This window comes from Rissa tridactyla, chromosome 1, assembly GCF_028500815.1.
Source record: "Rissa tridactyla isolate bRisTri1 chromosome 1, bRisTri1.patW.cur.20221130, whole genome shotgun sequence".
In the NCBI taxonomy this organism is placed as follows: Eukaryota; Metazoa; Chordata; class Aves; order Charadriiformes; family Laridae; genus Rissa; species Rissa tridactyla.
In genome coordinates, this window is record NC_071466.1 from 193,691,922 (window position 1) to 193,708,701 (window position 16,780).

The 16,780-nt window shown below is 39.5% G+C and overlaps 1 protein-coding gene across 3 annotated transcripts in view; it reads left to right on the plus strand.

Moving 5' to 3' along the window:
• Nucleotides 1-16,780, plus strand: part of CPED1 (cadherin like and PC-esterase domain containing 1) — a 152,294-nt gene that overhangs the window by 29,301 nt on the left and 106,213 nt on the right. For all 3 annotated transcript variants that reach the window (XM_054199693.1, XM_054199701.1, XM_054199712.1), the window contains exons 4-5: nucleotides 4,308-4,414; nucleotides 6,256-6,331. In XM_054199693.1, coding sequence (XP_054055668.1) covers nucleotides 4,308-4,414; nucleotides 6,256-6,331 — 183 coding nt within the window. The remainder of the gene's footprint in view (nucleotides 1-4,307; nucleotides 4,415-6,255; nucleotides 6,332-16,780) is intronic.

A 16,780-nucleotide genomic window follows, 5' to 3' on the forward strand; every position in this document is an offset into this window, starting at 1 on the left:
TGTAAATTGATTAGCTTTAGGGTGATGGTGTGAGCGAGTACAAAATTGCAAATTGACTAGAAATTAAAATAAAAATAAAGCTGACCAGCTTTTTCATTTCCCAGAATGAATGAAGTACAGAAAGATAAGCATAAAAGATGAAAATTGTATTTGACCTTCAAAGTTCTTTCATTTCAAAATTCAGGATGGGGACCTTAACACTGAAAAATGAAATTTCAAGCTATGGTATTGAGATGAAACTTACTTGGTTAAATCAAATATTTTCCTGTGTATACATATAAGACATTAAAAACTCCATGGAGTTGCGTGCATCTAACAGTCTTCCTGCAAAATCGAGCCTCCAATGCCATAGCTCATGTGGAGAATTTCAAAGGTAGTGATAAGATGGCTTTATTTTAGAAATCACCTTCAGAAATTCTTAAAGTTCATCTATAAAATGTATGTGCTGTAAGCTTAAAACCCCACTAAATCCTACAGTTCTCATTTTGTTTCTGTCCACTTTGATCTATATCAGAATACAAAAACTCTCTGAGAATATTTTTATAGAAAAAATAAAATGTTTTATTGGTCTCTGCATTGCTATTTCCACTGCTGCTAAAAAACATGTTTGTTTTTCTGCCTAGATTATCTTTTCGATTATTTTTCCACATTAACCCTGTTAATTATTCCAAGTAACAAGTCAGAATCAAAGCCAATGAAAACAGTGGTATCTTGTTGAAAATTATAATTTGTACATTATATCAATTTTCAGTTGAAAACTTATTGCCCTCTAAATTGTAGAGCATGTACTTTGACTCATTCAGAATGAGAGTAATTAAAGGTCGTCACAGTGGGTTGGAATCAAAGTATGCTGTACTACTTACTGGTTCTTGGATTAGCAACTCAGGTTGATATCTCCAGGTAAACATGAGATGCACATCTCAGGTACACAAACACTTTTTAAGATGGGACTGCAAGACGGGGCTACAAAGACTGGAGGAGAAGAGAGGGAAAGACCTGGCCTAAAAGACATGAATAAAAGCATCCTGCTGCCAGCATCATCCATATCCACATTTAGCTCACTTTGCCTGCATAATAAATGCCATTCTGCAGATTAACATTCCTTGTGTAGGCAAGGCCTTAATTAAGAGGCTGAACTAAACAATTTTGGTTTGACAAGATGCTCAGAGAGGGGATGAACAGACAGTTGTATATTCTCATCATAAGAAGTTACTGCTCTTCTGCTTGTCCACTCCAAACGCAAAATAATACAAAGCAGTAGAGATCATCTTTGTGAGGTGGGACTACATACTGTTTAACTGGTTTACTGCTCCTGCATGCTGTGCTTCACTGCTTTGTTGAATAAGGCGAATGAGATTTCAGTAACTGTAGACAAAGCCCTCTATGTGGAAAGAAATAATGCATATTGCAAGTAGTTAAATTGTTCAGATATGAAGTATCCATTTTAACCTTCCACTGCAAATGTCCTGTCAAAGACACTTCTGATGTGAAGTCTGCAGGACACCAGCAAAACAGTGTGTACACTGAAGATGGAATAATGTGGACATTATTAATGTTTCTTTATTAAACATCTCTAAAAGCATTTTGAAACATGAGTTTTTCCATGCAGATGACTGGTGTTATTACTGTCACTTTTGTTCTTCCTTTCTCTTTAATTGTGGACTGTTTCAGCTCACACATTATATCTTGTTTTGCTTTAGACATAATTTCTGTGAAAGGGATCTTATGTGTTAAAATACAGTGCCTGACAGCTTGGGAACCTTTGCCAGGGCCATGTGACGTTACTGGAATATTAATAACACTAGCACCTTTTCACTGAGATATAGTTTTATAATTATCAGATTTGCAGAAGGGAGGCAGACTCATGGTCTTATGATCACAGATGTTAATATTCCACAAGAAGCTAAACTGTGAGAGGAATGACACGGGCAATTTCTAGGCTATATCTATTCACAGAGGAGTCTGTTCCAAAACTAAATAACTATTGTAACACATGCCTATGTTGTTTTTGTTTTCCAAGAACAACTTTTCAGGTGTAGTTGGTGAGGAATGTATTGATACATTTAAATAGAAGTCAGCCTGGTCTGTCAGCCTGTATCTGAAGGACAGCACTAGGTGTATGCTGTTTTTCTAATAGGAAGTCTCCTGTTTTCTATAAATAGGCGTTTCGGTTCTGATTGTTCTGTACTGAAATAACTGGCTAGATATCTAATTACTCTAAATAGAAAATACAAATAATGGCAGGCATTCAACCCCTCCTGAAAAATTTTTCCTAGCAGTTAACTGTTCTACTTCCTGGGCACTGGCTCAAAAGCATGCCAGGTCTGAGGGCCCTTTTTCCTTTTCTTCTTTTTGGCACATTCGTATTGATCACTCTGCTGTGTCCTAAAGGCAAATGATACACAGTGCAGCGTATCCTTTAGAGTCAGGGATCAAATTCATCCCTGGCCAGGATGTGTAACAATAAACAAGGGAAGGAAATGAACTGCTTCTGAGAAATGGACTTCCCTCCAGCTCCCTTTCAATTTGCACACAGCTAGGCATTGTGCTTTATATGTAATTATAATGATTTATTCAAAGGTGTTTACTAGTCAAAGGCATAACATCTTGCTTATCTGATAATTACATAGCTGGTGAGGTCATCGAGTAGGTTGTTAACACTGTCAATCTTTTGCACTTAAATGAAGCATTTGCTTGTACGTTTCTTTAATGTTTCATTTGCTATCTGTGCCATTTTTATTTCCCTGCAGGTTTTTGTTTGTTTCTTTCACAAAGGCGCATGTAGTGAATCTGTCTTGCCTAAATTTCACATGCCTTAATTATGTTTACTCCGTAATACTGCTTCTCGTAATGTGAAATTGAAGGATTCTTTACAGTAATGCATGCAGCGTAACTAAAAATTCAACTCTTCAGCTTTGTTGCACTGCTTACAAACATTAAAAAGCTTATAGTTACTTTCATGGTCCTGGACCCATTCTGCACAATCAGTTCATTACTGTACTTAATGTAAATTGAGTGTTAAATCTCCTTAAGAGAAATCTTCACCCTGCTTGGCATTTGCAATTGCTATTGGGATAGGAAAAAATTACATTTTGGAGAGGGAAATCAGGCAAAGTAAATATCTCTGTAGGCTGTCAGTGGGACCTAATTTAGGGAGTAATCTAATAAAATTAGGAAGGTATCACAGATGGATAGTATAAAATGAAACAAAATGCATTTAATCTTCCCAACCTTGGGAAAAAGAACCAACCAACCAGTCACTGAAATAGCTGTCCGGCAGAGTGCTGTGACCTAATGCTATACCCTGCCTTGGATGCTGTACGGCTGCTCTGGCTGCCCTTTCTGTTTGGAAGTTCTTCGTTCCTAATTGTCATCCTGTCACTGAAATAGTTTACCCATTAATGAACGTATTCATGGTGTCCTCAACAGATGTAGTGATTCTGTTAATCTTTTGAGAGATGCCATCATCTCTAACTAGTCCAGTTTATGAAGGCTGTATATGGAAGAAAACCAATAACCACTTGAGGGGGCTGACTAAGCTCATTTGAAGCTACACTGACATTACTGTACCACTGTGGGCAAAATCCCAAGATCTTCTAACCTGTAATGGTGTTTTTAGTTTTGTCACTTCTTCAAGCAGCTACCTCTGAGCCTGGTGTTGCTTTTTTCCTGATAATAGAATCCCATGGTCTCACAGGTCAGCTTTGCCCCAGAAAGGAAGAATCAGAGGTAGCTCAGAAGCTAGATACTTGCTCATTGCAACTTAGTTCCCACTTGTACACCAGTTCTAGCTGTTGGCAATCCGGTGTCTAATATTTGGAGAGCTGCTACAGCAAAATCCAGGCTAGAAATTCCTGCTGTTTGCAATAGCCTTACCAATATTACTTCCTGTAAAATTTACTACCAATAATGGAAGACCTCAGAAGATCACGCTGCGTATCAGGGATGTCTGTTGTAAGTATTCATGTTGAGGAGTTCAGAAAAAAGAACAAATTAAAGCAGCACCATGTTATTGAACTTTTTCATTTCTGAATGCTAAACAGATCAGACACCCAGGGACATGACATCAGTAGGCAGGTATAACAGGAGGTGCCAACTGTGAAATACCTGAATATAGTTCCAGACCTTGAACTGTGATAGTGAATATGTCTTTTTCCCCTTCTGGCACCTGTAGCTGTTCATGTACTTAGTACTACAACAGTCTGCCGTTCCTCAGGATTTGTCTCTAAGTATTTTTTTTTTTGTTCAAATAGGAATTGCATGATATTCTTTTTCTCAATATACTTTTTTCTTTTCTTTCCTGATAGGTCGTATAAGCCCTTGGGATCTTTTGATCTGCTTATCTCCCAGAAAAAATGATGGTACTGGCTGCATTCAAGTAGATGACTTGCATCATCTAGAGTTATTCCAAAAGGTACGAAATTATTGTCTTATACTTTGTGGGAATGACAGGACAGGGCTAATTTTCAGCACTCACTCATAAAAACAAAAGGTTTAACAGCAAGTAAAAAGTTTTTCATGTTTCCTACCTACTGAGAAATACTTGTCAGATACCAACATTTCATTCTTCTTTATATCACACCCAGTGATCAAAAGCAATTTCTCATTTGGACATAGTATGTTATTTTGGATGGAAGTATTTCAGTGTAAATACTGAACATTTTTACAACTGAGTGTCAAGTTTTCCTTTTCTCTTCTTTGGCTTGAACTTGAACCCTCAACTGGCATGTCAGGCAGCAAAAGTGTCTACAGAAGTCAAAAGGAAATTTAAGCAATTCGCTCTATTGGAAAAAGAGCATTTGGAAATGGGGAGAAACCACTAGCCAATGCATGCAGTGTTACAGAATAATAGCATAAGCAGAAGATAGCTGGACTAACTTAGGCTTCACATCTTATATCAGTATTGAGTTTCATCTAATCTAATTGCTCCTTTGTAAACATAATTTAGGCATGTCTCCAGACAGTGACAGTGCTCCTGCAATTGATAATGTGTGAGCTGGACCAGTGTCCTTCTCCAGGGCCTCCAGGGAGTTCCTTTTTCTGGCACTGCAATCTGCTTACTCACAGTCCAAAGCATCAGTGGTGCCAATATTTCTTGATATTTTCAGGACTGTTGGTTGGGGGTTTTTTGAGTATGTTGTGGGCACAGTTTAGGTTACTTAGATATGCAAATGTCTAAATAAGCACCTGACTTGTTGTTGAAACTATGTAAGTGATTTAAACTGAGAGCTTTATTTGGAAAAATGTGACCAAACTATGGATAAAGCTTGGCTTATCTGTGTCATTGTACTTGAAATATAATAATGACAAAACCACAAAGTACAGTCTCTGAACTGAAGAACAGGGAGAAACACAGCTACTTTTAAAAGGTATTTAGTTCAAGTATGAAGTTCATGAGGATGCAAAAAATCACTGCGTGTCCACAGAAGTCAGAACTAGGAGCACGTACACTGGGGTTCCCTGGGACAGGATGCCTTATCTAAGTGTAATCAAAGGGAAATTTTTATAGCCGTTCCAGTTTGCTAGAAATATATGTGTTTTGGATTCAGATCTCAGATCATAGAACACCCCAGGCTTGCGCAAACTGCTTTTTGCTCGTTCTACCGATATTATCATATCTGAACCTCTAATACTGTGCAACATAATAATCCTTACAGCACTCAGCAATGCCCAGAAGTTTCACACATGAATAACTGAGACATAAGGTGATCAAAGGAATTGTCCAAGTTCCCGCAGGAAGTCTGCAGCACAGCAGGGACTTAAACCAGATGGCCCGTATCTCCAGATAACTTTAAATATTGGACTAACATTACTCGCTGTTGGCATGTCCATACCACGGTGCACCACAGTTCTTTGTTGCAGAGCCTGGATGTGGTTTAGCTAGGTTAGCTTACCACTCTTCCCAAGCACAGCAATTCATGTTGTTTCCATGCAGTGGGAGACAGTGATTGATAACTGGCAGAGAACAGAGAAGCTGCAGAAACTAAAAAGGGGGCAGGGAAGGGGTGAAAACTCAGCAGCCAGGAGGAGACTGAAAGACTAAAATTTTGTTTCGTGATGGCCATGGAGGAAGAGCCCATACTTTAACTTCATTATCCCACGTTGCAGGAATGGCAAAGTTTTAATTCGCTTCTGACACTGACAGGAGTTTTGCACGTGAGGCGTCTCTGATAAATTAAACACAAACTCATTGAAGGCTCCAGGAAAAAGCATTTTTCTGAATCAAATCATTAAAATGTCTCTTTTTACATACAGGTAAACCTACTTCCAGAAATCCAGCATTTCCTTTGCAGAAAAGAGGGATTATGCCAGATCACAAAAGCTTTTTCAGGTAACCTAATTTCTTTAAATCTGCATATGTGATGATGGTCCTTTAATAGCTGTCACAGGAAATCTCTGAAATGACACTGTCAGGCTTACAATTCCTCTTTATTTTTAGTCATGAATGCATAGGTGAAGAAATGAAACAAGAATGAGAATCCATTTCAGGCACCACTTAAATACAAATTACAGTCATGCAGTATCTTTTCAGGTAAAGATATTGCATTGCTTAGCCATTGCATACTGCAGAAATAATTTGGCTCTAAGTGTCTTATTTTTGGACTGTTTTGTGTTAATGTAGTATATTGGTGTTTACACTTCAAAGCCCTGGGTTCGGTGTAATATGTTTGTTCAGCTTTACAAAAATGTTGTGGCATGGAGAAGGAGTAGGAGACGGAGTTTGGTTCCCATCCAGACATAGTTTACTGATAAAAAGCCTTTGTGTATTAAGATCATCAACCAGAAAAGTTTAAAGGTTATGGGCCAGTTGCCAGCGAATTCTAATTTACTATGGGTGAAATTCAGCTTTGAATAGAAACTGGAAAAAAACTGTTGTGCACCATATTAGATCTATTTGAACTACACAGGGACACATTTTGATCTTAGTTACACCACTAAATATCCGACATCAATGCTATTTTGGATTTATGATCTATTCTATATAAACTTTGCTTATTAAAAAATCTCGTCCTTTTTGGTTTTGGATTACAATAACAACCAACCTCGCATTTATTCCATTAGTTTTTAGCCTTGTTTGCAGCCAAATACAGAAGATTGATCGGTCTGATCCTCCCCCCCCTTCCCTCTCCTCCCCTTTCTTTTCACTTTTTATTTATGCTATACTTAGCACATAAGGAAAGGATTCATTACATCTCATTTAACCATTTAGAAGTCAGGTATTGTCTGCACCCGTATTCTAGTCTTCCCCTTAAGCCAGTGGAGAGTGAGGGGAACCTTCAAGCATTACTTTATTTTATCCTAAACTATGTGTTTAAAGTAGGTGTGTTGAATTACCCTCTGCATGTACTTAACTATCCAATTACCGGTCACCACTGACTGTAAATGGAGCCTAGACAAGTAGCTTAGATTAAATACCTGACACTTGGATGCTTGACTACAGTTGAGGTTGTGTGGTTCCTAACCTAAGCATACCATATTTTCCCTTTTAATTTCTTTTCTGTTTCATCTAGAGATTGATCAATATCTAAAGCTTATGTGAAGTGTTTCCCTTAAAGAACTGTATGTTGAGGGTCAGTTTAAATTGGACATTTTCATTTTCCTGGTGCAGTAAATTGTCAAAACTGATCATAAGGAACATACAGTATGAGGAACATCTACACAGGTCCTGTGAGAGTTCTTTATTGTGAAGTCATATTACACCGGGTAAGTGACATATTCTGTTTTGGCTGAGTTTTAAGTATGTCTTCAGTGATGCCTAGTGCCTTGGTTCCCTTGCACTAATTCACTGGGAAGTGAATTAGAAAGTATTCTGATATAGTACCAGTTTCAGACAAACCTGAGCAGATTTCCGAAAATTTCAAGGACTTCAGGAACTGGTAGTTCCTACTCATGTTGCAACAGACTGCCTTTAAAAAACATTGGTTTGCCCTGCTACTTGGAGAAAGGCCAATTGCGGTAGTTTTATTATTTTGCTACCGCAAAACCACAAACACAAGAGGCACTCACCACACACAGAGCTTTACCCTTAAAATATGCACATTTTCACTGGTGTCCATAAACTGTGCTAGAAGCCACTGTGTATGCAGTCTGTTAAGCTGTCCAGTGTTTTCCCCTCTTTAGGGAAGGGACATTTTTAAACATCTTATTCCATACTTATATTATTAGTGCTTTCCTTACAAAGAGGAAAGCCATTCTAACTGATGCTGAAATCCCATTGAAATCAAAGTAGTAGGTGCGCTTGGCAGCAGGGGTCTGAGTCCTACCCACCGAGTAAAGGAGGATTATCCTAGCAGTCTGCTGAAGGACTGTTGGATAGAAAAAGGCCCATCCTTCACCTTTCATTTACCAGTAAAAAAGATCTTGAACCTAATTAGCTGCAGTGTCTTAAAGTAAAAAAATAAAAATAAAAAAATTAATCTCTTAAATCACAGAGTCTCTACATCAGCATGTGTCCTAGGGGCTGAGGTAGCTGTTTCAACACAAGGGTCTCATGCCACTTGAGACACTATGGAGAGTCCAGGAAGCCCAGTAGGATGGGCAGATTCGGCACAGAACTTATGTCTGTCTGGTCCAGAAGCTGGAGGCTCAGAGGGATATCCTATGGTGTCCTAGATGGTAGTAGGTGTCTGTGTGTGGACATCTGAATTTAACACTTGATATCTAAGCTACCAAAACTAACAGAAGTACAGTTCAGAGTGAGCAAGCCCAAAAAGAGCATTTACTTTCAGCAGAATTTAGTATTAGCTGAATTGTTCCACACAGCCTGTATAGACTACACTAACGTCCACCAACAGGAATGGGAACTTAGATGGTTCCCATTAGATGTCGTCCCAAAGACGACACAGGGGGTTGTCTTTGCATAGACTAGACCTCAAAGTGTCTCAATCCAGAAATTAATCCCTTTCAGTATCACTGGGTATGTGACATCTAATTTACTATTAGTGAAATTCACCTATAGAAGGTGAAATTAGGATCAGAAGGGTAAATAATTTGATTTCACATTAAGAGGACAAAAAGGCAAACATAAAAAATTCAGGCAAACTTAAAAAATTAAAGCAAACTTTACATAAAGCCAAGATTTCACATCCTTTCCTCCCATTCCATTCATCCAATAAAGCCGGCTCTTTCCACTACTTGCTTTTGCTTGCATCCTCTGACAGACCTTTCTTCCCAACTGCAAAGCTGCCAATTATTAGGATTTGTTTGATCCTCAATTTTAAAATTATTTGGAGAAAGAGTGGTTTTCATCAGTATTTCCTCCACAGAAGTTTGTTTCCTTTCAAATCAGTCACGTACTTTCACTCTTGAGTGTTTGAGTCAACAGGGCTTCTCTGCAATTCCTGTTGAAGAGGATCAGTTGGTTTGTTATTACTGTGTTTGTCATTTAGTCAGCCCCCCCAAGGAGCCAAGCAATTTCCTGTAAAAGTGAAAACACAAAGTTTCTGTTTTAAGAATTATGTGATCTAATTAAAGACACACTACATCGTAGAAAGAAATATCAGGCAGCAAGGGGAAAGGATGGCATTACTGGATTTACTGTATGTATGACAGTGGTGATATTGATAAACAATGGGTACAAGGGTAAAGGTTATTTTAAAAAAGATGTTTTTCTATTTGTTGCTGCTAGGTTTTGTATTTAAGGGAGCATGCCCCTTCTCATATCTCTGTTGTATCGATATGGAAAAGAAAATTAGTTGTAGAAAATATCAGGTCAGTGCTTGTTTGTTTGCTTTGTCTCTTTAATGGAAAAATCTTTTTGTCACTCTGAAAGTTTAGACTGGCTCTATCTGTATGGGGGAAAAATTTATGCACATGCCACTGATGACTCCTGTTTAGGAGATAGGAGAGAAGCTGGGAGGAGAAAAGAAGTTAGAAAAGACAGACCAGAGGAAGAATTTAGAGAAGCAAATAAGGCAAAAATATGTGATGTGTGTGGATAAATTGTGAGTAAGAGAAGGAAAGAGATGAAAGCAGTTGCTGGAGGATAAGCACATGTGGCAGTAGGTTTGTGATGAGGCATAAGAATGGTAATGGATCTTAAACATAGAACACACTGATAAGCACGGGCTGCTCAGTCTTAAGATTGGTTTTACTCCTGCTTTTGCAGGGCATTTGGCCCAGTTTTTATTCAGGTTCCTGATGTCTGCTCACTATATGGGACTTGGGCCATGAGAAAGTTCTGGCGTGACTATTGAATGAGCAAGGAAGGCTCCTGGCATTTGTTGCTCAGGTCAGAAAAAGCTGCAGCTGTTGCAGGGATCTGTGAATTAAGTCTTCCTGCAAGGAACCCAAACCTAGAAGCCCTTGGAAGTTGGAGAATGACTGGCAAAGAGATTTCAGGTGCTTATACTTCGTGTCCCACCACAGGTACAGTTACAACTGGGCTTGGCTGCCTCGTGGAACTACTCTCAGCTGAGAGATGGAGAGGACTAAGGTCCACAATGTCAACAGAACTGCCCGGTCTCAGTTTAGGGCACAAGAAAGGCATCCTGATGTATGCACAGCAAATACGCTTTTTGACATGTTTTGCCTGAGAAAGTAGCGGGAATGCTTACAGCATTGCCTCCCTGGTTTTCCTGTTCCCTGAGCAGTCCAGGCTAGTCTCTCTTTCCACACGAGCATTTGTCCTGCTTCATCACTTCCAGGGCCCAGCCTGTGCCGTGCATAGCTGTTTTCTCTACCCATCCAGATCACCAATTCTTTTTCAAGTCTTACTTCTGCTGTATGCCTCCTTTCTGCATTTGTTGTTTAGCGTTACTAGTGCGGAGACTGTATGAGTGTCTACCAGCCTTCCATGCTCACTTGGTCACCTGCAGGGCTGGCTCATGGTGTTAATCACACAGAAGGTCTTGGGATAGGCATGACTCTAATGAAATTGGGTGGGAGGGAGAGCCATTGTAACCCAGATGTCTGCCTGTGCTCTCACTGTGTGATATGTTGACTGCCTGCTGCTAACTCCACTCCAGCTTTCCGCTTCTCCTGCTTAGCAAATCTGCCCTGCCTGTCCCCAGCGTCCCTGGGTTACTGTGGAGTCAGTGGGAAGGGTGATGAAGTGAGGGGAGGAAGCAAACCGTCATTGGTCCACCTATGTAAGAGAGAAATTCTAGATTAAATTTATTTTCTCTTATAATAATTCAACATCTCTGTGACAGAAACATGCTTATTTATAGGGCAATGCATTTCTTTTCCAGCTGGCCCTTATAAATGTCTGCACACCAGTTGTGATCAGTTTTGTGCCTGTGACCTTTCTGCTACTGAAGTTGCTAAGAGCTTCAAGAATGGCCAATAAAATCAGCATCTGATTCCTTTGAGTTAATTTGATTATAAACTACATGGGGCAGGATTTTCTTTGTTTTACAACAGGGTCAGATCTCAGCTGGGACAAAAATGTACTTCTGTAATAACCAATATGAGGACACTTAAAAGAAGTAAACCAGCTAAATGAATTTAATTACTTGGCCTATACTATTCCATGTTCTACCCTGTTACTAGTACAGAATTGTAGCTGTGGTTCTAATCACGTAACTGAGCAACTGAGTTGCTTTTTCCAGAGTTTTATAGCTTATCTGTAAATTTAAATTCTAGTATGAAGGGTGCACACAGAAGAAGCAACCCTTCTGGCAAATATTGACCACGTCCTTCCCCCTCCTCCCCCTCACCCCCACATCTTTTAACTGTGAGGATGCTTTAGGAATGAAGAAGCAATCACTATATTTAATAAATACTGTTTTCCATGCACCTGCTAAAACAGAGAAGCAAAAAACCATGGTAAATGATTAATCTAAACTGAAGCTGTATTTGCTGATGGTTTTGAAGGGGAAAATAAGCAACACGTACATTTCAAAATGTTGCGCTTTGTCTTTATAACTGAAACTTCACAAGTGCTTTTTAGCATGAATTTCAGTGCATTCCAACTCACAGTTTAAATTCTTCTCCCTCTAGATCTGCTTCACTATAAACTTTTTTTTTTAATACTAAACATACTTTAGATAGTTTAAATGTCTAGAAATGACTAATAGTTTGACATTTCCCCATTCTAAATATTCAGGGTGGCTTACTTTGAGATTAACTGTATTACAGAGGGAGGGGTCACTGCATCTTTTGAATATGAAAACCTTTTAAGGACAGCTAGATCAATAGTCAGCAGTGGGTGGGATATTGAACCTGCAGCAATGTGCACATCACAAATGAAGCTAATAACACCTGTCAAAACCATCACAGGAGTGTTAACTATCAAGGAAGAAACCATATTCCTGTGAAATCAGTGGAAATTTTGCCAGGACTTCATTGGGGGCCAGGATTGCCCCTAGTCGTCCTAATTTCCTTCAAATATTCAGCATCTGCTTTGAGTTTCACAGCCACCCTTTTCTAAATCCATAGGTTATAAAACTGAGTGTTAAAGGTTCTCTCTCTTTCTGTAGCAACCTCAAGGCATAATGTGTAAGCCATAGAAGAGTACTTATCTTTTTTTTTCAGAGTCTTTTCATCTCATAGGTCAAATGGATAACAGGAGGCAATTAAATGGAATAGGTCTGCTTTCTGTGACAAGTCTGCAATGACCTCAAGGCATGTAGCGGCAGCAGTTCAACTGAAATCATCCATCCTCCAAAATCAACACTGAAAAATGAAAAAAATGCACTTTTAATGTTCATTACTTTCATGATTATGCAGCTTAGAGCAGGTTTCTATACATGACTGAGCAAAAGGTACTGGATAGTAGACTTTATTTTGACCAAAATCTTCTAGTCCTGGAGGTGCTCGGAAATCTGCCTAAGACTCTATGAAAGCTTTTTAAGCATCTCCTGATGTGAAGCAATCTTTGCAGCTGTTTAACACACCTTTCCAACCTACAATGGCTGGAAAATTGCCCAGCTGTAAATACCAGAAGAGGACCAGGTTGTAGCAATGCAGTTTGCCCCGTCTGTTTCAGAAATAAGCTCTTTGTGCTCCAGCATCCCGTGCCAGTCAGGCAGATGGATGATCCCAGCACAGGATGCAATATGAAGTTCTTTTAACTCACCGAGATGCCCTGTCCGAGAGCAAGCCTGCAAGGCAGGCGGAGAGGACCTGTTATCAGTCCTTGCTGAATATTGTGCTGCAGAAAACTGCTGAGAAATGATGTGAGGTGCCTGCCATTCTCCTTTTTTCCTGTGTGAGAGAACTTAGGCTCCTGCTAGAGACAGACTACCACTATGAAAATCTAGGAAGAAGTTCAGAAGGCTTCTATGAAGATGGAAAGTCTCCTGCATACTTTCAGGATTAATGGACTTCCATGTTCTAAAGTGATGTTTTTCCTGCTGAAAAGAAAAGCAATTGGATGAAGACTCCGCAAGTACAAATGTCCTGAGCTTACAATGTCCTTCATGAAAGAAACGGACATTGTGCTGGGCTCAGGACAAAGCACAGCACCTTAGTTGCATTTCATCCATCTCTAGCCTTGTGCTTCGTTAAACAACCATCTGTCCTTGCTCCATGTTTGATGTGTGTAAAATACAGCCTATTTGATCTATTGAGCCTATTTGAGTTAAAATATTTAAGAAACAAAACCATATCATAACCCTCCTTGTAACAACAAAGGATAACATAAAAGGAAGGCTAAAGAGGACACATTCTCATCCATCTTCTGTTTCCTTTTCTTTCAATTGGGTGTTACTCACTTAGTTCAGCCAGTAGGGTCTTCTGCTGAATTCATTACCTTTGCAGGTCACCAGATGTTCATGTTAACCTAAGCGTTCCATTTATCAACAGTCCACATGGCCGCAGCCGAGTCAACACTGACCTGGCTCTGCTCCACGAAGTCTTAATTTGTCCAAATGTACTTCTATCTATCAGTAAACCTTTGCTCAGCCACACGTTGTAACTCTTAAATCAGCTATTCTTTATTGCATATGGGTTGAATCTCATGTTACGCTTCAGAACTCTGAGCCAAAGACAAGTAAATAATTTGGGAGCCAGAGACGGGGGGAAAGGGAGCAAGAAGTCATAGCTGTGTAAAATACTTGAAAGGCCTCATTAGATGTCAGTGTAGCTGCTGCATTAGATATCAGTTGTCGCTGTCAACTGATCTGTTTGACTCTGTGGTACTTTGAGAGACTGCAGTTGACAGAACAATATCTACCACCAGTTCATGTGACAAAGAGGTGCTTAATTGTTTTGATCTAGAGGTGTTGACTTGCTTTGGCTGATCTTATACCTCCCTTTCACATGTGCCCCCCAGCTGTTCCTGTGCCTCAGATCTATGTTTTACCCGTTGCTGTGGTTAGAGGGCTAATGTGTGAATTCGACTGAGATCTTGTAGTGGCTTCCTTACCCATCAAAATTTTATCATGGAGAACACTTTAGGCAGAGGTAAAGTGGTGCTGTTTGTCGGTGTTTTCAATGGTACCATTTCAGAGATGTCAGCATAAGAAACATTCTTCAAGACAGAATTTCAAGGAAGTGAAGCATTTTTTTTAAGTGAAAGCAGGTATCTGGCCTTAGGTGCTTTGCTGTACACTGGATCATCACAAATGGTGGCAGCAAAAGCTATTTGAGGCAAAGCCTGCAGCGGCTCCTCAGGAAAACCAGCAGTTTCTGTAGTTTGTGTAGTCTTTCAATTACTGCATAGCCACTTTAAAAGGGAAAATATTCTTTTCTAATTTACGTCTTTTTTTTTTTTTTCTTTTGGTCTTTAGAGTCTGCTACAGAAATTACTGATATTAAGATCTGGATTTTTGAAAGAGGGGGTGTAATCTGGACATGAGACTAGGATGCTGGGGCTCTTTTTAACTTAGTTTCCCAAGCTGCCTGACACATACCAACTACTGAGCCTGCCTCACCTCTTCTATTATAAAATGTTGATGTTATTTACATACTTCAAAAAGACTAGTTAATTAACAACAGCTTGTAGAGTGATTTCAAGACAGAAAAACATGGCAATTACAGCAAACAGTAAAGGCACTGCAGGCTAATTTTCATTGATGATAATGTTGATTAACAAATTTACAGCTCTAATGAACAGTACTACTGCTTTTCAGTGCAAGACCAGGTGAAGAGTTGCCATGAGAACTGCTGCAGACGAGCATGCTGCAGTTCAGCGCTACTGACGTCTCTTTATTATTATGATAATTGAATTCATTGATTACTAGGAGTAGATTTACTGAAGTGATGGACTGTCACTCCCTCGTTAGCTCTGCCTGATGATGTACATGTTGTGTGTCCTCTCAAAAGAGCAAGCACCTTGTGACAGTCTCACTCCCCTTTCTCCTTCTTCCAGCCACCTGGCGATGGGCTGTCTGCTGGGTGTACACTAACACAAAATCAACAGAGGTGTGTAAGGCACCATACAAACAGGATGCTCTAAAGCATGAGAAATAATTTACAAGCATTGCCCGTTTTTTAGTTCTCAATGTTAATCACCAACACTCTGAATTTGTTTAACCTTCTCTTCTTTAAGACATGTCAGTTTTCCATTTTTTTAATGTTGAGGCATTTTGTGATGCCTTAGGGCAATACAAAGGATCTTCTACCCAGTAGTTTGAGAATTTCAGAACATTTCTGTTTTTCATCTGTTTCATGGTTCACTGGGTAGTGAGAAACAAATTAATGTTAAAGTAATCTTTTCTATTTCCCTTAAAGAGCTAAAACTCTCATTTAAGAGGGGTAAATATAGGTACAAACCTCATCTCATTCTTTTCAGACTCTATCTTGTGAATTAATACTATATTGGTTACTTGTTCCCTTAGTAACACAATTAAAACCATATTTTAAAAAGGAAATGACACTCTACTTTCTTTTGAGTAATGAGCTGAACAGCCTTTCTCTGCTGCCCTGTTCTTATTTTCAGTGAAATATTTGATTTCTTTTAAATAAGGAAATTATGTTTTGTGCATTTCTCAACATTATGGTCATTTTAACAGAAGCAATTGCTGAAAAATGTGGACCCTTGACATAATTTGGCTTTCAGATGATCAGCTGAGAAGGGCAGAGCTGTCGTTCTTGTCCTTTGTGTGGTTCTGTTAATGGTGTCATGTAGCTATGGCCTAATGTAAAAGGTGTATGTGTTATAGGGAGCTTGGTCTGAAAGCACAGTTCTGCCTCCTTTCAGTTGTGTGCTGTAGCCACCAAGGTAGGACAACATGTCTCTTGTCTGCCCCCCTAGGCAGCATTGGCAAGGGGGTAACTTGAATTGCTGTCATGGGATTCATTGGGTTTTGTGTGACTTCAGTGCCACTAATGGTCAATAGTTCAGTATCCTGCTGTTTGAAGATGTAGGCCATGAGATCTGAACTGGAGTTGTTGGCTGTTCCTGATGGATGTGCTGCAGTACCAAGATACAGGGGAACAGGGCTTAGCTCCAGAACTCCATAGACAGATGCAACAGCAGAGGGCTGCGTCTTGCCTTTTTACCAGTGTGACGATAAATCAGCAAAAGATCTCTGAAGTCATCGGTGCACTGTGGAGGGCCTTTATGTGTTTTAATTCTGGTTTTGCCTGAACACCAAAGCTGTATGATCAAACTTTACACTCCAGAAATTATTTGCAGCTGCAAGTAGCTTAGTTTTCTTGCATAGTCAGTGAAAAAACAGACCCTTTCAGAGAGCAGTTCAGAACCAGTATTTCTCTTAGTGCTTGAAGGACTTGTCTCTCTCTCTCCCTCCATTGCCTAAAGACAAAGCCTAAGAATACTATTTTGCTTATATAGGCACTTCGCTTAGGTAACTAAAGTGATGCATAGGAGTAGTTGCAGTAAGACCATTGGTACTGTGGTGGAATGCCGTTGTCTCTTTAGAGGGCGGAA